Source organism: Theropithecus gelada, chromosome 1 (assembly GCF_003255815.1).
Source record: "Theropithecus gelada isolate Dixy chromosome 1, Tgel_1.0, whole genome shotgun sequence".
In the NCBI taxonomy this organism is placed as follows: Eukaryota; Metazoa; Chordata; class Mammalia; order Primates; family Cercopithecidae; genus Theropithecus; species Theropithecus gelada.
The window spans coordinates 111,887,878-111,912,194 of record NC_037668.1 but is presented as its reverse complement, the minus strand read 5'-3'; the positions used below and the strand labels follow the sequence as shown (position 1 = coordinate 111,912,194).

The following is a 24,317-nucleotide window of genomic DNA, read 5'->3' as shown; positions in this document are numbered from 1 at the left end:
TGTGCTGCCTTGAACCAGAAGTCGGGGATGGGATCTAGTGATACTCTCCAGGAGATTCTGGTGCACATTCAAGTTTGAGAACCGCTGGCATAGTTGGCAAAAGGTGGTTGTTGTTTTCTTTAGAAATTTTCTTGTACTGTAGAAATTTTGATAGCCAATTAACTGCTTTAAAAAAGCATTTAAAAATCACATCTAAGATCCTATTTGTTATAGGACACACTATTATTTTATTTACTTTAAAAAAAAAACCTCTGCAAATTCAACTACGCAACAGTGCTTTCTTAATAGTACAATTCTATTTTATACATGTTGAAAGAACCCTTTAAAGGTAGTATAAAAATATTGCATCACTTTCATCCATACAAAAGAGGGAAAATTTAAGTAAAATAAATTCATTAAGACATTCTGTAAACTTCTTCACATTAGAAGACAGACTCCTCTGAACCTCTTCTTGATTCAGCCCTCATTATCTATGTTTTTCCACACAACATCATTCTCTGGCCATTGAGAGTTGATGCCACATTTCTTAAAAGAGTGGTTCACTGTTTTCTGGGTTTTTCTTTCAGCTTCTGACGTGGATTCTGCCAATTTTGATGTGTATGTACAGCAGTGATAATGGTGTCAGGACTAACCACTAGACAGTGATTATAAGATAATCACAATTTTAGAGGTTTTTAAATGTTAAAAAAAACCCAGTGTGGATAGAACCAAAGAAATATGATGGTGATTATAGACAATCTCTATTTTCTACCCATTTCCTTAATTCTAGAGATAAATACTGTAAATTATTCTTTATACAACTGTCTTTATCCATTTCCTTCTTTTCATAATGATCTGGCATCCTTAGTTTAGGCTGTGGTTATATTTAGGTTGGTTTATCATTTTCTCCAGAACCTTCTTGCCTCATAGAGTATTTTAATCAGGTTTGTAGTTTCATGAAATGTAGCTGATCCTATGGAATAATGAATGTATTAGTCGGGGTTATTCATAGAAACAGAATCAATTATGTAGATGGAGAGGGGTTGGGGGAAGACAGACAGAGAGAGACAGAGGGAGGGAGGAGGGTGGCAGAGAGGAATTGGCTCATGCAATTGTAGAGGCTGGCAAGTTAAAAATCTGCAGAGTAGTCTAGCAGTCTAGAGGCCCAAGGAAGAGCTGATGTTGCAGCTTGAGCCAAAAGACAGTGTGAGGCAGAATTCTCTCTTTTTTTGGGGGACTTCAGTCTGCTTTCTCTTAACAGATTGGATGAGATAATAATCCTACCCACATTATTTATGGAGAGTCATCTGCTTTTGTCAAAGTTTACTGATTTAAATGTTAATTTCATCTACAAAGTATCTTCAAAGCAACATCCAGACTGGTATTTGAACAAGTATCTGAGTACTGTGGCCTAGCCAAGTTGACACATAACATTAATCATCACAATGAATTTACCTTTATTCATAATTTTAATCATGTGATAGCAAATCTTGATTTGCCATAGACATCATTTTGAGCTTCCTAAATGATCTTAGCATTCTCACCAATTAGTACCTACTTAATAGCAGGTGGAAAGTTTCAGTTGTCAGACTCTAAGATCTTTGGGGATGTGGTCAAAATGCAGAAGTCAGATCTACTGATGAGAAAGAAGAGTTTGAAATATTTAATTATTTAAATAAATAATAATTGGGGACTTAAAAATGCAGAGCACAATGCCTGCGCTGTAGAGAATGCAGAATGTATACATTGTGTATTCCCTTCAAGAAGCTTATATTTTAGTTGTTTAAAGAAGATATTCAAATGAAATATTTAAATAATCCCTTAAAGCAAAAAACAATACTGTATTTAGGGAGAGCATTTAAAATTGCATACCAAGTATTATAATACCAAGTTTTAGCCTATTTTCACACTGCTATAAGGATCCTACCCAAGACTGAGTAATTTATAAACAAAGGAGGTTTAACTGACTCACAGTTCTGCATGGCTCGGGAGGCCTCGGGAAACTTGCAATCATGGTGGAAAGGGAAGCAGGCACCTTCTTTGCAAGGCGGCAGAAGAGACAGAAGAACAAAAGAGGAACTTTAAACACTTATAAAACCATCAGATTTCATGAGAACTCACTCACTATCACAAGAACAGTGTGGAGAAACTGCCCCCATGATACAGTCATCTCCCACCAGGTCCCTCCCTTGACACTTGGGGATTATGGGGATCAAAATTTGAGATGATTCCAAGTCTTTGCTATTGTGAATAGTGCTGCAATAAACATACGTGTGCATGTGTCTTTATAGCAGCATGATTTATAATCCTTTGGGTATATACCAAAGGGTTGGATGGGATGGCTGGGTCAAATGGTATTTCTAGTTCTAGATCCTTGAGGAATTGCCACACTGTCTTCCATAATGGTTGAACTAGTTTACAGTCCCACCAACAGTGTAAAAGTGTTCCTATTTCTCCACATCCTCTCCAGCACCTGTTGTTTCCTGACTTCTTAATGATTGCCATTGTAACTGGTGTGAGATGGTATCTCATTGTGGTTTTGATTTGCATTTTTCTGATGGTGAGTGATGATGAGCATTTTTTTCATGTGTCTATTGGCTGCATAAATGTCTCCTTTTGAGAAGTGTCTGTTCATTTGCTTTGCCCACTTTTTGATGGGGTTGTTTTTTTCTTGTAAATTTGTTTGAGTTCTTTGTAGGTTCTGGATATTAGCCCTTTGTCAGATGAGTAGATTGCAAAAATTTTCTCCCATTCTGTAGGTTGCCTGTTCACTCTGATGATAGTTTCTTTTGCTGTGCAGAAGCTCTTTAGTTTAATTAGATCCCATTTGTCAATTTTAGCTTTTGTTGCCATTGTATTTGGTTTGTTAGACATGCAGTCCTTGCCCATGCCTATGTCCTGAATGGTATTACCTATCCAAATGTCCATCAATGACAGACTGGATTAAGAAAATGTGGCACATACACACCATGGAATACTATGCAGCCATAAAAAAGAATGAGTTCATGTCCTTGGTAGGGACATGGATGCAGATGGAAACCATCATTCTCAGCAAACTATTGCAAGAACAGAAAAGCAAACACCGCATGTTCTCACTGATAGCTGGGAACTGAACAATGAGAACACTTCGACACAGGAAGGGGAACATCACACACCAGGGCCTGTTGTGGGGTGGGGGTAGGTGGGAGGGATAGCATTGGGAGATATACCTAATATAAATGATGAATTAATGGGTGCAGTACACCAACATGGCACATATGTACATATGTAAGAAGCCTGCACGTTGTGCACATGTACCCTAGAACATAAAGTATAATAATAAAAAAAATTGAGATGAGATTTGGGGTGGGAACACAGAACCAAACCATATCAATATTGTTGTAAGATTCATCTTTTTAATGCTCTTAATATAAGCAAGTCTATTTAAAAAAAATAGATTGACTGGGGAGAGATAGATGAACCTGTTTCAAAATAATCTATTAGTTCCAGCAGCGTGGCATGCTCACCAAAGCCAGTTCAAGGCAGAAATAGAATTTTGTGGTCTGTTGATTAAGATTGTTCTAAAGAATGCACATTTTTTTTCTAGTAAGACTTGTATATATGGATACTTTTGAATACTAGGTAGCATTAAAAAACAGTAAATTCAAATCCCGTGAGGCACAACTGAAAATCAGCTTTGTTGATTTAGTATAATATTCAGTTTATAAAACTGAGATGCACGCTGTGGGTATATGGCTACATGTATAATTTTATCAATACCTAGGGTCAACTGTCATTCTTGAATGTATCTATCATTGATATGATCACTGTCAGCATGTTTTAGTTGAATTATTAGATTTTAGGTAGTTTTGGAGCTGTGAATCTCTGAAAGCTGCAAAGCTCTGAACTTCTCTGAAAGAAAAGTTCTGAACTTCTCTGAAAGAAAAATGTGTGTGTTGAAGCCAGGCGACATACTTTTTTTTACTTGCTAGAACACCCAATAAGATGATGAGTATTAAAAACACGTTTACTGCCTTAACAAGATATAGAATAAAATAATGAAACAATAGTTAAAGTTTAAACAGATTGGTGATAACATTTCTACAGTGTTTACTGTGTGAGAAGGGAAGGTAGAGGTCAAGAGAAGAAAGAATGAGTGAAAAAACAAATTCGCACATTTGAGAGTATCTACAGAGATTATATTATTGTGCACTGGTTAATTTCAGGCACCAATTCTATTCTGCATTCCATGATTGTTTGTTAGAATGAAGGACAAAAATAGTTCTTTTCCTCTGCATTTCTATAAAAGGACTGGTTTCATGGCAAAGATTGTGGTGCCAGATAGATACACTGTTTTTAAAGATTTGGAGTGGGGTTTGGAAAAGATTCTTATTTTAAAATGAGCTAAACGTATTAAAATATAGTTGAATTTAATTAGTTTTCTTTGGAGAGGGCCTTCAGGTAAAGTCTATTGGTATTTTGTTTCTTTCCAAAGGTGATTTCATGAATTAACTTTGCAGCTAGTTTAATAATCTAAAACCAGAATAGCCTTATTATTCCTTCCCTCCTTAAAATCTTTGGTTATACACACAACTGAGGGAAGGTATACAGAACATTTTATGTACCAGGCCCGTACATTTGCTTTTTTCCATATGGATTTTCTAAACTTGCATGATTCTTGTAACATAGCTTATTTTTTCTGGGATTTAATTTAATTTAGTGGGATTTGAAAACTGTGACAAATTCTGCCTGATTGTAGAAATTAGTACAATTGCAATTTTACTATTTTAAATTAAAAAACCTTCTAGAGAACTGTATTCCCCCGATATGATAGCTCAGCAGTTTAGTTCCTGTGCTCCAAGCTGTGTGTTTGAGGTTGGAGAATATGTATATTAAAAGACTTTAAAAACTGCTACCTAGCAGTCAGTTGTCTCATGGAGGAAACATGCAAGGAAATCTCTTATTTCACGTGAGTTGTGGCATTTTATGCAAGGACATTTTGAAGTAATTTTCTTTATTTTAAAATAAAAAATGGAATCTAAGTTCCTTATTTGTTTTGGATAGGAACCTGGTTTAAGCAGAAAACATGATTTTTTTTTTTTTTTTTTCAGTTTGTATTACTGAAAAGTTTAGGAATCTGTTATCCCTCTCTCTTTTTGCTCTGCCTCCTTCACGTTGACTTCATCCACAGGCTGTGTGTAGAGGCAGGATGGGGACCAGCAACTGCAGGTAGTGCATCCTCTCAGGTTCAAACACAGCTCACAAAAGAACCTGTCTTCTTCCAGATTCTGAAAATGAGTACTGGGCCTGATTCTCACTGGTATTAGTTGGATCCTGTATTCATCTCTGAACCAATTCCATGGTCAAGAGGATGGGATCCCATGATTGTTTAGTCCTAAGTCATGTATGCATCCTTGGAGCTGGGATTGGCATCAGCTCCACCCAAAGCATATGCTTTGAGAATGAGGAAGTAGTGCTTCACTAGAGGAAATTCAGATCGTGGTTACAAGAAAATAGGTAAAAGCAGGCTATGACAAAAATGATAAATGTCCAAAGTCACTGTGCCATTGACTTGGTGTTTAGGCTATGTATGTTTTTTAGAAAACAAAATAATAATTTTTATTAGAGTAGCGTTGTCCATTAGGAGATGAATTTAGCTGTTGGTAACAGAAATTTCAAATAACATTGGCTTAAACAAGATGGAGGTTTACTTTCTCTGGAGATAGGTGGTCCAGGACTGATGGAGCATAACCAATGTCACATTGGATTGCTGCAACTCCTGCCATCACATTTGCATTCCAGGTTGGAAGGAAGAGAAGCAAATGAATGTCTACTGATTGTCTACTTCCCTTTAGACGTGTTTTACTGGGAAGTCCTGCTCAACAACTTCCACTTCCACTTCATTGGCCAGGTCATGTATACTTGTAAGGAAGTCTGTGAAATGTAGTTATTTAGTTAGGCACAATGCTACCCCTAATAATAACAATGGAATAGGTGTTTTATTAGTAAGGAAGAACTAGTGAATGGCTGTTAGGTAAGGAGCTAGTTGTGTTCATTACTTGTTAAATTATTAACTAATGTGGATGCCATAGGAGGTTTATTTAAGAATTCAATGAATTTTATATGTTTAAGATTTAAGACACAAAAGTAGATGGAAATATAAATAGTAAACTAATACAAACCATAAAATAAGCAATAAGTTGTGCATTGAATAAGTATCAAAGTAAGAGGTCCAAGGAAAAGTTAAAGATGATTCTGATGTATCTATCTCTTTGATGTTTGGCTATGTAGTGATACCCTTTACCAAGATATGGAACATAAGAGGAATATCAGGTTTTCAGGGGAAGTTAAAGAGTTAAGTTTTGGACACTAAAAACTGTAAATGCTGGCATCAAATGACATTCGGGTGATGTCAGTTGTTCACCAACTAAGCAGCTGCACATTTTGATATCTATTGTGCATTTTTTGGCAAAGAATGAACTGGCTGTTTTAGAAATTCTCTGCTTCCCCTAGTCCCTCTCTTTTAAACCTTGTGATCAAAGTTACTGAAATATCAGGAGACAAGTCTAACGGACCCTAAGTTTCAACGCCACAGCTCAGAACAAGAGAAGTCTTTGTGTAGTCAGGCACAGGTTGGGTGTTTTGAGGATATGAAGTTCAACTCTCTTTGGTTTGGTATAGTTCTTTGCAGGGTCAGGAAATGGGAGAGGTAAATGGATTGACAAAAGTGAGTGAGATATGCAAAAGTTAACTGATTACATCACATATTATTCATAGGGAGCAAGTAAGACTTTTTTTTAAGGCTACTGGAGAACTATTTAAAACTGAAATATTATGTTGTAGGAGAAATATACCCAAAGGGGCTTTTGACCCTACTTAAGTGCTTGATGAATATATTATGAAATAACCTTGTCTTCTGTTACTTTAATAACCGAGTTATAGCTGTTATTTGCTTTGAACTTTATTCATTTCACCATTTATTGAGTGAGCTTTTCTGCTTTTTCATTATCCTAGGTACTGGAAATACAAATATTAATAAGAGAAAATGCCTTGAAGGTATGCTGTGTTATCATTACCCATTTATCAGTCCCTGCTTTTTCATGTCACAATAGGCTAAATTCCAAAGACGAGACAGGCCTCAGAGTTTAGTAGACATTTTGTGTGGTTGCTCTAATTACACATACTATACATTTACCTTTTTCCGTATGGCTTTTCCCAACTTTGCATAATTCTTGGACCATGGCTTAATTTTTATGGTATTAAATTTAATTTAGAGGGATTTGAAAACTGTGACAAATTTGTCTGATTTCTAACTGTGTTAGAAATTAGCACAGTTTAAATTTTATTATTTTAAATTCAAAAAACCTTCTAGAGAACTATGTTTCCCTGATATGGTAGCTCAGCAGTTTAACTCCTATGTTCCAGGCTCTGTGAATAGGCTACAGCCAATTTGAAAAATAAATAAGTATTAAGTACATTAGTGGGAGCTACTGTCACTCAAGGTCAAGATTAATTGTTACTAGAATGAATAAATAATTCTTGTGTTTATTCTTATGTAATATCATATTTGGCTCCTATCAGGTTTTTAGAAGTAGTTGATCAAATGGTTCTTTCAGGTCTAGAACACGACAGATCCAGCTTTGGGTAATCGACCCAGCCAGAGAAAGGGAGACAAAAGTTACTATGTTCAAGGAGTAAGTAGCTTCTCTAAATACTCTTTCAACTTGTACACACAATGAGTGATGGCAATGTTTTATTGTTATGAGAGTTGTTTGGATGATGTCATTTGTATACCAGTCATGCAGCTGTGCATTTTGAAACCTATTGTCCTTTCTTGGCAGAAAGGACAGAAATAGGAGCAGTTATGCTTTGGAAGGGACTTTTGTGTTTAATTTAAACCATTTTACCTATAAAAGTAGAGGATTCCCTTATGTCTTATCTCCACTAATTCTATTATCTTATTTTGTGTTTATTTTCATCCACCCTTATTGCAAATACAAAGCTGAAATAATCTCACCCCTCGAATTGGCTCTTCTGTCTACAAACCTTCTCTTGATGAGTTGTGCCATCTTCTACCCAACTCTTTAAGCTAGATCTGCAAAATCATCCAGGATTACATTTTCCTTATCAGTCACCAAGTCCTGCTGCTATTCTGCTAATACTGCAATAGCAGTGTTCTTTCTCCTTATGTCTGTTGCTTTTATCTGTGATCAAGCTCTTATCATCTCTCTCTTGGACTTTTGTAACATCCTCTTAAGACTCTTGGTCTCCACTAGTGCCCCCACAATAACTGCCAGTGTAATCTATCAAAAATAAATCTGGATTATATTACTCCTCTTAGAGTCCTTCAGTTACTTCACATTGCTTATGAGTCAGGATCAGACCTAAGTTTCAGCAGTATGATTTATATCACAATACTTAAAAAGAGACACATAATGATTCAAGCAAGAGTATTGTGGTTATTTCATTTCTACCTCTTATTTCAAATGCCTAAACCATGATAATTGCGTATTTATTCTTTATGTTAAGAATTACATTCTTTGCATAAGAACACAGGTGCTCACTCTCCGTAGAACTGCCTATTGCATCCTCCTTCCTCTCAAGAGGTATCAGACTTGGTGTTTATCCTTCCTATGTATTTCTTTACATGCTTATTTCATAATTATTTCGTAATTTATAAGAAATATATATAATTTTGTATAATTTTAAACTTTATGTAAATGATATACTTATGTGTTCATCAGCTGTTTTAAATCTTCATTTGTGATTCAGCATGTATCTCTGATGTATAGTATTTTTATTGTATGAGTATATTGCAGTGTCTTCACTCCCTTGTTGATGCTGATTTGCATTCCTCCTTTCCCTTCCCTCTACAATTTTTTGACTCTCCATAGAGGGTGTATTATTAATCTTTGTGGTGGTTGTTAATCCTCATAAGTTTAATTATTTTGGTGGATTGCGTTTCTACAAAATGAGTGTGTTGGTTAGTGAGCATTGGTAGCTGGTTTGGGGTCGAACAAGGTGTGTAAACTGTCTTTCTAGATTAGCAAACTTCATCTCACTTACCAGGGCTGCTGGCAGTAGCAAGTGAGATCATTTGTAGCATATTTCTTCTTTTCTAGATGCTCTCCAAAGCAGATTATGAAAAAAAAAAAAGTGAGAGTCCTGCTGGACAAATGCTTTCTCCTCCAGTCATTACTTGGCCAGGTGATTTCTAAGTCACCCACACTGCTCTGCTTCAAAAGACCAATAGGAGGGAATAGACTCCAGCTGCGGTGTTCTCCCACTTCCCAGGATCTGCCCTGGTCACCAGCTGTTGGCCTTCTAGTGCAGTGATTTTCAGAGCTTTAGCCTGCATCAGATTCACTTGGAGGGCTTGTTAATTGATAGGCCTCACCTCTAGATTTCTGATTCAGAAGTTCTGGGGTTGGGCCTGAGAATATGCATTTCTAAGAAGTTTGCAGATGATATTGATGCTCAAGTTCAGCATTTCCCAACCTATTTTATTTTTTGACTCATGGAACCCTTTAGACATTAATATATAATTTCACAATCACCTACATGATTTTTTCAATCATGTTATAATTTTCTAATTTTTACATGTTTTAAGGAAGGGCTTTAAGTTAAAAAAATTGTATCTGCATAATGATAAACATTGTGGTCATCCAGAGCCTTGCTACTCAAAGTGTGGTCTGTAGACCAGCATACCTAGGAGCTTGTCGGAAATGCAGACTTTCAGGCTCTACCTCAGACCTAACGAGTCAGAAGCTGAACTTTAATAGTAGTCCCAGGTGTGCACATTACAATTTAAGAGGCACTAATCTAGAACTGACATTAAATCCAGTCTGAATAATATTCAAAACAAGCATTTTAATTTTTGATGTTTAAAAAGTGGCATGTTTCATTCACTTTTATTCTCTCTCATGTAAGAAAAAGCATGATTTTTGACAATAAAAATATATCAGATTTGGTTTGGGAGCCAAGTGCTGAAATTTAATGAAATTAATGATAATACAAAAATGGACAAAACTTTATTCATGACCTGATATTTGGAAATACTATTTTTCGCATCATGTAAAAATCAAATGCCTTATTTTTATAAATTTTAGGAAGTAATAGATTTCTGACTGTTAATTGTAATGACCTCTCTGCAAATAATGTTAATGTGTGTGGAGAGTGTTTACCTCAAAGTAAAAGCTTACTTGGATATATATTTTTTTGTTACATTTGTTATTTTTCTATTTTTTTGAATAGTAGAAATATCTTTCATCAGATAATTACAATTTAGGGATCTAGAGAAGATTATCTTGAGACATATTTGCAAAATTGTTACTTTAACATTTTCTTATAATTTATTTTTCAATATCATTGTTCATTATACCTCTTTTCTTTAAACAATTACCCAGGAGGATAATAATCTATCTTTTAGGGTTTTGAAGGTCAGAGTTTTATATGTAAAAATCTCAAAAAGTACCTGGCACATAGGATGTTTTACATAAATGATGATATCAACCCCATCCTTTTCTTCCTCTTTGTCGTCTTCTTCCTCTGCCTCATTATCATTGTTACAATCCATAGCAAGCTCAGGATAGAGTTTAATTATCTGCTGTGTGAAGCCAGGGGTAGACTGGACTCAATGTCTTGTCTGCTCAGGCTGCTGTAATAAAGTATAATAGACTAGGTGGCTTAAACAAGAGGCATTTACTTCTCGCAGTTCTGGAGCTAGGAAGTCTAAGATAAAAAAGGTTCAAGACAATTAGGTTCCTGGTAAGGGCTATCTTCCTGGATTTCAGAGGACTGCCTTCTCACTATGTCTTTGGGCTCCAGCTTTTAATGTAGATCCAATCAAACAAAATCAAGCATCTTTGCGAAATCTTCAATATCTTATATTTAAAGGCTGAATTTTGAAGGTAGCACAAAAAATGGGAAGGAATATGGGTTTTCTTCCCATACTTCTTCTGATAGGTAGAAGACACAAACCACTTCAGCCTATTAGATGTGTGACTTTGTGCAAGTTTCTTAACCTTGGAGCCTACATTTTCCCATATATAAAATGGGAATAAAAGGTACTGGGTATTAGTTGGGTGGACTAAATAAAGTTATGTGAAAGTAGATACTGATTTGTACTGGTTCTTTTCTCCTTCCTCTTGTCACCACAAAACTTCTCTTATTATGTTTTTATTTAATGTTATTTTATGTATTTTAAACTTAACCCTAATTTTGGATCCTCTTGACTTTTTGTTTGATTGTTTTAGTCATCTTTGGGTGAGCTAAAAATTAATGTACAAAGAGCTCATATATTATATTTACTGGGGTATGGATTGTGGGGTTGCTGGAGAAGGTCTGAGTTTCTTTTGTGTTTCCTTCTTTTACATAAAGGAAGTTTTGTCTTCATCTTTTGCCATAAAATGTATCAGCAATGTTATCTTCATTGGTTGCCATTTTAGACTTTAGGGGTGGAAAGAATAAATCTTTTACTTTTGCAGCCTAAGAATTTGTATCTGCTAAGTGGCAAATTAAAGGATAGGACTTTGATTTGACTCCTTGTTCAGTGCTCTTTCTACCATATTATACTTTCATTTAAATGAAATAGAAGTATTTTCACCTAAATGGAAAACACAGTTTGATGATTTTGGTTATCAACCTGATAATGTTGATACAGAATTTTATCACATATATTTTACTTTTTTGAACAGGTAATACATACACAGAGTACTAAAGGTGTATATACAAGTAAGTCTCCCTTAGCCCCACCCCTAGCCATAGCAGGCCACAACTGCTCAGTGGATATGTTCCATATATTCCTCTGTTGGTTTGCTCAAGTGGCAGTGTAATATGTCAACTTTTACATACTTTGCTTTTTCCGCTTATAAATGTGGGTTAGGGCCGGGCACAGTGGCTCATGCTTGTAATCCCAGCACTTTGGGAGGCCGAGGCGGGTGGATCACCTGAGGTCAGGAGTTCGAGACCAGCCTGATCAACATGGAGAAACCCCGTCTCTACTAAAAATACAAAACAATTAGCCAGACGTGGTGGTGCATGCCTGTAATCCCAGCTACTTGGGAGGCTGAGGCAGGAAAATCACTTGAACCTGGGAGGCGGAGGTTGCAGTGAGCCGAGACTGCGCCATCACACTCCAGCCTGGGCAATAAAAGTGAAACTTTGTGTCAAAAAAAAAAAAAAAAAAAAGTGAACTAGACGCGGTGGCTCATGCCTGTAATCTCAGCACTTTGGGAGGCTGAGGTGAAAGAATAACGTGAGGCTAGGAGTTTGAGACCAGCCTGGTCAACATAGTGAGACCCCATCTCTAAAATAATAATAATAATAATAATAATAATAATAATAATAAAAATAAAAGCCAGTTGTGGTGGTGTACACCTGTAGTCCCAGCTACTTGGGAGGTTGAAGCAGGAGGATTGTGGAGCCCAAGAGTTCAAGATTACAGTGAGCTATGATTGTCTCTAAAAAACTATAAATGAATAAAATAAAATACATAAATAACATTTTTTAAAAGTGAAAAGTAATATATTGTAAATTGTATGTATTTGCTTCTCAGAGCTCCATGACTATTTCTTTTTTCTCTCAGCTCTCATGAATTGATTGATTGGTTTTTTTTTAAGACAGAGTCTTGCTCTGCTGCCCAGGCTGTAGTGCAGTGGCAAGAACACAACTTCCTGCAGCCTTGATCTCCCTAGCTCAAGCTATCGTTCCTTCTTAGCCACCCAGGTATCTGGGACTACAGGCAGGCACCACCATGCCTGACTGATTTTTAAATTTTTGTAGAGATGTTGCTCAGGCTGGTCTCAAACTCCTGGTCTCAAGTGATCCTCCTGCCTCGGCCTCCCAAAGTGTTGGGATTATTTATAGGCATGAGCCATGGTGCCTGGCTAATTAACTAATTTATTAACTCACTGTCTTAGCCCGTGTGTGCTGCTATGACAAAACGCCACAAATTGGATAACTTATAAACAATAGAAATTTATTTCTCAAATTTCTGAATGCTGGAAAGTCCAGATCAAGGTGGTGGCAGGTTCATTGACAGTGTGGGCTGCTGTTTCTGCTTCCAAGATGGTACTTTGTTGCTGCACCTTCTGAAGGAGATGGATGCTGTGTTCTCATGGTAGAAGGGATGGAAAGGTTTAATGCTGTGTGAAGCCTTGATTATAAAGTCCATCTCATTCATGAGGAAGTAGCCCTCAGGACCCAATCACCTTCTAAAGGTCCTACTTCATCACACTGTTTCATTGGGGACTATGTTTCAACATGAATTTTGGGGGACACAAATATTCAAACCATAGCATGCATTAACAAGTGCTTATTGAACACTATGAGTCACTATTCTAGGACATGGGAACGGAGGAGTGAACAAGATGGAAGGAAACCATCTTTTTGGCAGGTGATTGTGATAGGGGTAAAAATAAGGTCTCTGATAGCCCAGAGGAGGGAGAAATGAGTTTCTTCAGATATAATCAGAGAAAGCTTTCAGGAAAAAGTGGTATTTTATGTGGAGTTTAAGTGTGGTAGAAGCTTAACGGAAGAATAGGGAAGAAATGATACTCTAGCACGAATGTACTGGAGTTATTTTGGTTTTGTTTCACTTTTGTCTATCTGTTGGTGCTTGGCAGTTCTATGTTCAGTGTTAACATTTGCTTGAAATTTTGGAAAATTGATTCCTTTTGTAAATAAATTGTTTCTTTAAATTAAAAATCATTTTGTGCTCGCCTTCGAATTTTTTTTCTCAGTCTGTTTTTTTGAACTAGATAGGAAAACAGGATTTTTCTAGGTAATTTTTACCTATTTGGTCTTTTAAAAAAAGTTATGAGTTTTCTTTTACTTTTTTCCTTATAATTTCTTGTGTTGTTATAATTAGCTATTATTTGTTTCATTGTCATCGCGTGCCTGCAGTAGAGGTTCTCAGCCTTGGCTGCACTGGAATCACGTGAAGAGTTTTAAAAATGCTGATGGGTGGGCCCCACTGGGTTCTGGGGTGTGGCCTGCGCAGCAGGATTTTCAAAAGCTCCTCACTCAGGCAATTCTGCTTTGCAGCCAAGGTTGAGAAGCCATTGGCTTAAAGCATTTCAGAAGTAACTGAAACATGTTTTCTGCTTTTGGAAAGTAGGTAACTATGGTTTCAACTGAGTGGTTGGATAAATCTGTCATCTCACATGTCTTGCTTAGAATAAAGCTGATTAGAATTGCCATGGTTGAATGAAGTCCTTGAGTTTGTTAAAGCACTTTGACTAAAGCGTAAATGGAATTAAGTAAAGCACATACATGGATAGTATAATTTTAAGAACTTTAGATTCCTGTATGCCTTGGGGAAGGGATAAAAGTTCTTGTTTTGAACTCTGTACAAGTCAGTCATTTGGCTTATTATTTAAGTCAAAAATTAACAAATTAGTTTTTAGAATCTAGTATAGTTAGGCAAACATTGTTTTCAAAGTCTTGTTGACTTTGTCACCTACTTTCAATGTAATAAGTATTCTGTTACTGTAAAGGGGATCTTTGTTTACTCCAGTAACAAGATGTTGGACAAAAAACTTGTAAACTCAAATAGTTACTTCCCTGAGGTTTCAAAGAGCCTCCAGAAAGAAACGGAACTAAGCTACACTACTCCTTTCTTTTATTCTGAGAAGTGATCTAGTCTGTTTCCAGCTTGATATTGGGAGCTGATATCAGTTTAGAGATGTTTTACTGTGAATTCACTGTTTGAAGTATTGCAGATTCCCAGAATATAGCCGTATCTTGTGGCATGTACTGCAGTAGGGTTGCAAACTTCTCATATGTCTATATATTATGTTAGCATGGGGTCTGAAAATAGGGGAGCTTACTGAATAGAATAATTAGAATTGGATTTATAGTCTAAGTTTTCTATTTCTTAGCTGTGTTACCTTGATTTATTTAACTTATCTAGCCTTAGTTTCTATATCTGGAAAATAGGGAGAAATGATACCTAAAGTTTGTTAATGAGATAAAATATTTAAAAGGCTTAATAGAGTGTCTACCTACAGTTGGTCTGTAATATATAAAAGTTCCCCAGTTTTGATATTGAATTATACTAGAGAATCATTTTAGTAAAAATGATACCTGAGAACAAATAAAACCCTAAATTTTCTTTAATATGGAAACATTAATAATAATGAATATTTGGGGTGATATAGGAGTCACATTTTATGTAGCTGAATGTTGGATGTTTCTGAATTTCTGATAAACCTGAACATCTAATAAAGGTGTTGATATTATACCTTTGCTTATCATAATTAGTTTTGTCATTTTTCATTGTGTTTATAGATATTTTACAAGAACTGAAGGATTCTTACAATAGGAAGGAGAAATTGGAAAGTTGATAGTACAGACTAAGCAATATAGTGTTGTTAGGGCATAAATGCCTACATTCATATGTTTACAATGAAAATACAAGCAAAGTGTACTGTCGGCCATGTTGAGATGTAGCCAGATCAAATTAGTTCATTCATTATTGCATTCCTCTGTGTGCCTGAATAAAATCATCACAATAATGACCCCGCCCATTTTCTGTCCTTCAAAACTGTTCTCATTTTTTAAGGCACAATTCAAGATGTGGTTTACTTTATTAAGTTATCCCCCATACTCCCTTGTAAAGGAATCACTTCTCTGCATTCTGTCAACATGTGACCTCTACCCTGCCTGGCACTTTTCACTGTCTCATATTAAAAGCAGTGCTTCAGGCATTGGTTTGAAGGTTGTTTGGGTTTCTAAATAAGAAATTCTGACATTGACATTAGAAGGATCTTCATTTTAATCTCTGTGTTGAAATTTTCTTTGTAAAGATACACAAAATAATTTGTCCTTTCAAAGCTCAACTTAAAAGCTTCTACCTTACAGGTTTTTTGAAAGATTAAATGGTATAATATAAATGCCTAAGATAGTAAGTGTTCAATAAATAGTAGTGAATATTGTTATTGCTGTTATTGTTTGTGTGTGGTATATTATTTATTGAATATACATGTGACACGTGACTTAATAAAACTTCCCCTAGACTATGCATTCTTTGAGGATAGGAAACCATCACTTGGCATTTTGCATAAGGTTTAATAAACTGATTCACAATTATTTGTTGATTGAACACATTAACTTTCACCTTACTTGACTTTTAAAAAGAATAGTCTTGGCATATATGAAAAAAATTTCAAAAAAGTTGTTTTCTAAATGACCTTGTTTTAAAATCACTCCAGGTACCTTGTTATCCCATAACTTTGGTATCCTGAAATCTGAGGATTCTACCAAGATAATATGATAAGAGCTTTCAGTGATTTGGGGCCATATCCTACTTAGACTAATGTGGAATTTCCAGATTTCCTGAGAGCTTGGTACAGCAGCACGCACTGCTTGCTAATCAGCACAGGCAATAATGCCATCTCTGCCTCAAGAAGGAGGTAGGGAAATTGACTTAACTATGTTATGAAGTATGGAGGTGTTTTACATCACTACTGTTATTTTTTTTTAAAGTATTAAAAATTAATTGGGAACTTTTTAAAGTACCAGAATTTATCATTTTCGCTTGATGTGGGGCGGGGGTGGTATTTGTGTTGTCTGGTATAGATTTTTGTTATTTCAGTGTTATGTGATTATTTTACATTTTTTTAAAGTTATTCAGGGACCCTGTCCCCTGGATTTGAATACAGAATTACCTTATCAAAGCACAATGAAAAGGAAAGTCAGAAAGAAGAAAAAGAAGGGAACCATTACAGCAAATGTTGCCGGGACAAAGTTTGAAATTGGTAGGTTTGCTTAAAATCAATCATGGGATTCTCATAATTGCTGGAAAAACTGATATGGTGTTAAAAACAATGTAGAAATCCAGAGAGATAACTATCTTTTATATAATGGATTTTTAAACGCCTTCTATAAAATTTCTAACATGTTAGAAGGATTCTTTTTCTGTGCGGTAGAGGATGATGTCCTTAAAAAGATCCCAATTGATTTCTAAAATTTCAGTTCAAACACTAGTATGATTAGACAGCTTAGCTGAAAAAAGGGACTTGGCATTGTATTTTTCTTTGAAGTTTAATTTTGTCAGCTCTCCAAGCTTTGAATTTCATAATAAAATAGGTTTATAGATGACTGACCTGACAAATTTGAATTTATGAATGTAAAGAAAAAATGGATCTTTCCAATATTCGTATGTAACCTGAATGTTCCCAGCCTCATGGGTTTGTGTATATGTAAATACCCAAATTTAAGTATCACATTGCATTCTTTCTTCTTTTTTTTTTTGAGACGGAGTCTCTGTAGCCCAGGCTGGAGTGCAGTGGCGCGATCTCGCCTCACTGCAAGCTCAGTCTCCCGGGTTTATGCCATTCTCCTGCCTCAGCCTCCCCAGTAGCTGGGACTACAGGTGCGCGCCACCACGCTTGGCTAATTTTTTTATATTTTTAGTGGAGACGGGGTTTCACCATGTTAGCCAGGATGGTCTCGATCTCCTGACCTTGTGATCTGCCCGCCTGGGCCTCCCAAAGTCCTGGGATTACAGGCATGAGCCACTGCGCCCAGCCTACGTTCCTTCTAAACCTAACTGCCAGGAGTTCCGTTTATCTCACCAAGGTCTTCCCAGGTATCTTTGAGACGGTGCAGGCAGTGTCTCTCATATACTCAGGAACAGGTGTGCTCCTGACATGCTCTTCTGAATTTGTTATTGTTTTTGCTTGTGAGCCAGGTAAGGAAGTCTCCTAGTCTGTGTTGCTATTGCCCTTGCTCTGTACATGAACTGTAGGTGGCACAGCAGCTGCTGAGTCCTCAGGATGCCAAAGCTGCATGGTGGTCTGTGACAGAGAGGAATGTTCCTTTCCCCAACTCTTGTGATTGTACACTGTCACCTGGGACTACACCATTCTGTTAAGACTCAGGATTCTGTTGGAAACCACAAATTACCTGAAGTCTTCTACTTATCTTTATTCCACACTTGAAATTCAATGGAAGAAAAATGCCAATATGTTAATTGTAAAATCTAGATCGGAGAGGAACACATGAATAGTTTGTACTAAAAAGGAAATGTTCCTCTGAGCATAAACGTTTTCACTAGGATTAGAGGGTTGGGAGCAGTGGAGAACCAAATCCAAATCTCTCCTGTGAATATTGCTTTATTATTTCATGTCCTAAGTAAACACAGATGAGTTGATTTTAAGCTCTAAAAATAATTTGAACTAGGGAGGTGGAAAGTATGGCATAGGTTTGATAATCAGGGGATATTTTTACCTTTGCTCTTTTGTACTTAACCTAAGGTTGTAAAAAAAGCTATAAAAAGTACATTTTCCTGAGTAGAGGTATTGTCTCAGCTGTGTGTGTTTTCCTTGTGCCATAAATAATCACTAAACCCTTTGGCAGTTTTGTGTACCTGTTAAACCTGAGAAGATCGAAAGGAAGGATTTTGGGTGCAACCGAAAAACAGTTCTCAGTTACTACTGAGTATAATTTGGCCCTAGATAAAACTGTTGTAACTAAAAATAAGGTTATGCTGTAACTAATATTTTTCAAATGAAATACTGTGAACTAAAATTTATATAGAAAAATGTTTCTGCAATGAATATATTTCAGAAGTATTTTAATTTTGGTTTAACTTAACTGTTTGCTTGCAGTTCGTTTAGTAATAGATGAAATGGGATTTATGAAAACTCCAGATGAGGATGAAACAAGTAATCTTATATGGTGTGATTCTGCTGTTCAGCAGGAGAAAATATCAGAGCTGCAAAATTATCAGGTAGGAAATTAATCATGACCAGTTAGTCGTATGAGGAAAGTTATATGGATTCCACCATAATTTTTTTAGATAGGTTCTTAATCTGTTACCTTATTAAATTTCAATTCTAACTCACCTGAATAGCCTGTTTTGTTTCTATCCAGTTGTATTGACACTTTGCATGAAGCCTGCATCTTTTGCAGACTTAAGTTTTAACCTCTTTCTATCTTTAGGGAAGAATCAATAGAGAAAACCTCTTCTGGCCGGGCGCGGTGGCTGACGTCTGTAATCCCAGCACTTTGGGAGGCCGAGACGGGCGGATCACGAGGTCAGGAGATCGAGACCTTCCTGGCCAACATAGTGAAACCCCGTCTCTACTAAAAATAGAAAAATTAGCTGGGCGTGGTGGCGCCACCTGTAGTCCCAGCTACTCGGGAGGCTGAAGTGGGAGAATCGCTCAAACCCAGGAGGTGGAGGCTGCAGTGAGCTGAGATCGGGCCACTGCACTACAGCCTGGTGAACAGAGCAAGACTCCATCTCAAAAAACAAGCAATAACAACCAAAAAAATACCCTTTTCCTAAGATGGTACTTTACATTGCACTTAAAGTTGTAGAATAGATTGCATAGGGAGACCAGGATGCAGAAATACCTTGTGAGGTCAGCTATATGTAATCTGGTTTCATTCTTTTATTTTTAGAACATAATACAAACTTATATTCAGAAGATAATAGACCTCAAACTAAAAAGCTGAATATAAGGAATTCTAGAGAATTGACAGTTTGTATAGACCTTCTTCATTTATTAGTTTAGAATGTAATATAAAATTGACTGTAGTGAGCAAATAAGTCATTTTTACCAGTGCTGATGTCTGTGAATATAGTGCATCTAGAATAACAAAAGTAATTTGGATATTATCACTATTCAACCTAGAAAATTATAACTTTACTATCTATGTAAATATTCTTTTGTGATTTCTTTAAAATTTTGTAGTTTTATTCTCTGATTACCATACTCTTTAATTCTACAAATTCACTATAGGTCATTAAATCTTTTAGATTAATAATTGGCAGTTTATTAAAACAAAACTCAAAGGATGGATATTGCATTGTCATATACGTGAATATAATTAATTTGCTGATAATATTAATATTTACCTTTTTATTTTCCAGAGGATCAACCATTTTCCAGGAATGGGGGAGATCTGTAGAAAGGATTTCTTAGCAAGAAATATGACCAAGTAATCTTTATTTTCTTGTAATGGAGAAGACCTGTTCAAAATTTATAATATGAATACTGTAGTGGTATCTTTCACAAGGTTACATTGATTTGAAATGATATTTAGATGAGAGTGATAGAATTTTAGAGCTAGAAAGGTCTTAGAATGTCTCTGGTTCTAGTCTTCCACTTTGCAGAGGAGGTAAATGAGGGTCAGATAAATGAATATCTTGCACAAACTCAAGCAAATTGTTAATAGCAGAGGTGGGTAAGAATCAGTCTCCAGAATCTCAGGCCTCTTTACTGCAACTTGCTGCCTCTTTAGTAACAGAGTTTTTCGTTTAAATGTAAGAGTTATCTGTATGTGTCATCTAAGAGATACTTGTTTATTTTCAGTTAAATTTTGCAGGAACTAATTCGTTGCCTTATATGCCGTGTGTGTGTGTGTGTGTGTGTGTGTGTGTGTGTTTCTGTGTGTTTTCATATTGGTGATTGAGCATTTACTATGTGCCAGGGATTGTACTAGGTACATGTATGCACACACTTACTCAAAGACACATGTATATATGCTCACCCAGGGATATACATGCACAGATATTTATCTCTGCAACCAATATTTAGAGGAGCAATCTACTTTCATGGAAAAGCTGATAATAAGTACCCCAGTCTTTTACTTAATAAACTGAAAAATTTTTATGCAGTTTATATTCCTGTTGGCTAGGTTTTTTGCCTTTTTTTAAAGTTTAAGAAAGTTGAGTGATAAACTGAGAATTTTTTTTAAAAGAAGATTATTCACAGAGATTTAGTAAACTTTCTGACTCTAAAAAATGGTAGTATAAAAGGTAATCAAAAACTGTTCCCTATGGTGACCCAGAGACTCAAAATTATTTGTAAAGAAGCAATATAAATAGTATCTGTCTGAACAATTCCCTACTCCCTACTCCCATCCCTGAGGCACAGTTACTGACTCCTACATGTTACCTTGCCTTATATGCCTTTAGTGTACCTATCACACTGTTTAATATTAATAGCCTATCTATATATTCCTTGGGAGCAGAGATGATACTCATTTATCTTACTATCCCCAGTACCTAGCAAATAGTGTGTACTCTAAAAAAAAGTTTGATATACTAATATGTAAATTAGTACATATTAGGGCAAGTTTTTTTTTTTTCCACTGATGTATCCATGGTCCAGAATAGTGTCTAACACTTAATAGGTGCTCAATAGACATTTGTTGAATGAATGAATCAATGAATAAGTAAGTGAAGGAATGGAGAAAATTTAAATCTTTGTGGCAAATATCAGTAGCCCAGAGAAAGAAAATATATACAAGTTTGAATAGAAATTATTTTTCCTATTATCTCTGATTTACAGAATGATCAAGTCTCGGCCTCTGGATTATACCTTCGTTCCTCGAACATGGATCTTCCCTGCTGAATATACTCAATTCCAAAATTATGTGAAAGAATTGAAGAAAAAACGGAAGCAGAAAACTTTTATAGTGAAACCAGCTAATGGTGCAATGGGTCATGGGTAGGTTTGCTTTTATTTGGAATATATAAAAATAAAAAAAATTTGGGAGTAGGGAGAATAAATGTGCATAATTACTCATGGTTGAGTACCAACATGAAAAAATAATGAAATAAGTTTCTAACTGTTGCATTTTTGGAACCAAATATTTAATGATCTCTGTTCTTTTAAACTCTCCCACAGGCTTCTGTAATTCAGTTAAAAAATTTAATCAACAGGTTGTGAGGCTTTAATAGGAGATAACAAAATATAAGGGGAAAAAGCTATTTTGTGTTTTTTTCTAAAACATAAAACTCACATTTATAATAATTTCAATAGACTTGGAGAGTAAAATCAGTTGCTACAGTAGGGCTACAACTGACTTGGAGAAAGAAATGAAAAGGGAGTTATTCTTTTCATAGCTAGAAATCTTGAAGGAAAATATGTATCTTCTTTGCCTTTAAATAAATTTTTTCTTTATGTAGCCATGGTAATTGGATTAAAAATGAGTGGAACACATTTTAAACTGAAGTTTCAAGAACTAGACATGTTAACTGAGAATAGAATGTGCAAGTAATATTCTTGTTTCCTTTTGCTTATGTTAGTTTTCTGCAATGTACTTTTTCGAAGAAAATGTGGCTGAGGCTGCTTTTAATAAAATACACTTGGCCGGGCACGGTGGTTTACGACTGTAATCCCAGTACTTTGGGAGGCCGAGGCAGGCGGATCACGAGGTCAGGAGACTGAGATCATCCTGGCTAACATGGTGAAATCCCGTCTCTACTAAAAATACAGAAAATTAGCCAGGTGTGGTGGCGGGCGCCTGTAGTCCTAGCTATTCAGGAGTCCGAGGTAGGAGAATGGTGTGAACCTGGGAGGGAGAGCTTGCAGTGAGCCAAGATCGCGCTCCAGGTTACTGCACTCCAGCCTGGGCGACAGTGCGAGATTCTGTCAAAAAAAAAAAAAAAAAAAAAAATGCACTTGAGTCATTTTAATTTAAAATGCTGTAGGAAAAAAGATATTTGGAAATATAGCTACCAGGTAAATTATTGTTCAAAATTTTTCTTTTAACTTTTAATCATAACTTAATAATCCAATCATAAATTACTTGCAAATGTGCTTTGGTAATTTTTAACTAATAGTATTAATGGGAATTTTATACCAATTGCTTAATGCTGAGTTGGCTGTCTCTGTGTTAGCATTAAAGGAATGTTTCTAGTGGTAAGGAATTGATTTTTTACATTTTTCTCAATTTTAATGTTAAAAATTTAATATTAAAATATCTATATTTATATACTTATATTTGATATTAAAACATAAATAATAATCTTTTAATTTATTTTGATGGCAATATAAACAAATAACTGGAAAAGCAGATAACTGAAAGGGCATTATGTGTTCCCAGGGTTTATCTCATGTAATGCAGTAGTACCTAGGTAAAGAACACCCCTCTCATCTATTGAATTGTATCTGTTTCCTTGCTAATCTTCTGTCTAGTTATTTTGTCCATTATTGAAAGTAGAGTATTGAAGAATCCAGCTGATATTGGTGAAGTATTTCTCCCTTCAATTCTACCAGTGTTTGCTTCATGTATTTTGGAGCTCTGTTATTAGGCACATAAATGTTTCTAATTGTTACATATTCTTGAGGAATTGACTTTTAAAAAATCAGTATATAATGTGATTCTTTGTCTCTTATAACAATTTTGCCACTCCAGGTTACTGTTTTATTGCAATATCTTTTCCATCCTTTCACTTTCAATCTATTTGAGTCTTTGACTTTAAAGGGTGTCTCTTGTAGACAGCATATTGGTGGACCATGTTTTTTAAAAATTCATTCTGCCAAGCTCTGCCTTTTATTGGAGAGTTAATCTATTTACATTTAATGTAATTACTGAAAAAGAAATATTTACTTAGGCCATTTTGCCACTTGATTTATGTATCTTGTAGTTTTTGTTCCTCAATTTCTCTGTATTGTCCTGTTTTGTGTTAAATAGATATTTTCTTCTGTGACATTTTGATTCCCTTGTCATTTCTTTTACTATGTATTGTTGAGTTTTAAAAAATGATTACCCTGGAATTACCATTATCATCTTAATTTATAATAATCCAGTCTATATTAATACCAACTTAGTTTCAGTAGTGTATAAAAACTTTGTTCCTGTATAGATTTACTCCCTTTATGTTGTTATTGTCACAAATTATATCTCTGCACCTTCTGTGTCCATTGGCATAGATTTATAACTATTGTTTTAAGCAGTTGTCTTTTAATTCATTAGGAAAAATGAGGAGTTAAAAACCAAAACTATAATAAGAGAGACTTTTTTGTTTTTTGATATGGAGTCTTACTCTGTCACTCAGTCACCCAGGCTGGAGTGCAGTGGTGTGATCTTGGCTCACTGCAACCTCCGCCTCCCAGGTTCAAGTGATTCTCCTTCCCCAGCCTCTTGAGCAGCTGGGATTACAAACGTATGCCACCATGGCTGGCAAATTTTTGTATTTTTAGTAGAAATGGGGTTTCTCCATGTTGACCAGGCTGGTCTCGAACTCCTGACCTCAGGTGATCTACGTGCGTCAGCCTCCCAAAGTGCTGGGATTACAGGTATGAGCCACCGTGCCCAGCCAGACCTTTTATATTTACCTGAGTAGTCACCTTTCTGGTGTTCTTTGACAATTTGATTATAGTATATCTTGATATGTATCTCTTTGAGTTTATCCTACTTGGAGGTAATTGAGGTTTTTGGATGTGTAGATTAATGTTTTTATCAAATTGGGAAGTTTTTTGCCAGTATTTCTTCAAATATTCTTTGAATTTTTTTCTTTGTCTTCTCTCCTTCTGAGACTCCTATTATGTGTGTGTTGCTGTGCTTGATGGTATTTCACAGATTTTGTAGGCTCTCTTCATTTTTCTTCTTTT

The 24,317-nt window shown here is 35.7% G+C and overlaps 1 protein-coding gene across 3 annotated transcripts in view; it reads left to right on the top strand.

Moving 5' to 3' along the window:
- Positions 1 to 24,317, top strand: part of TTLL7 (tubulin tyrosine ligase like 7) — a 137,444-nt gene that overhangs the window by 31,442 nt on the left and 81,685 nt on the right. Inside the window, exons 2-7 of one of the 3 annotated variants that reach the window (XM_025363922.1) lie at positions 11,655 to 11,679; positions 16,173 to 16,373; positions 16,587 to 16,718; positions 18,573 to 18,694; positions 19,844 to 19,911; positions 21,267 to 21,425. In XM_025363922.1, coding sequence (XP_025219707.1) covers positions 16,349 to 16,373; positions 16,587 to 16,718; positions 18,573 to 18,694; positions 19,844 to 19,911; positions 21,267 to 21,425 — 506 coding nt within the window. In that variant the 5' untranslated portion in view covers positions 11,655 to 11,679; positions 16,173 to 16,348. The remainder of the gene's footprint in view (positions 1 to 11,654; positions 11,680 to 16,172; positions 16,374 to 16,586; positions 16,719 to 18,572; positions 18,695 to 19,843; positions 19,912 to 21,266; positions 21,426 to 24,317) is intronic. The other 2 variants (XM_025363920.1, XM_025363918.1) reach the window with 2 other exon arrangements.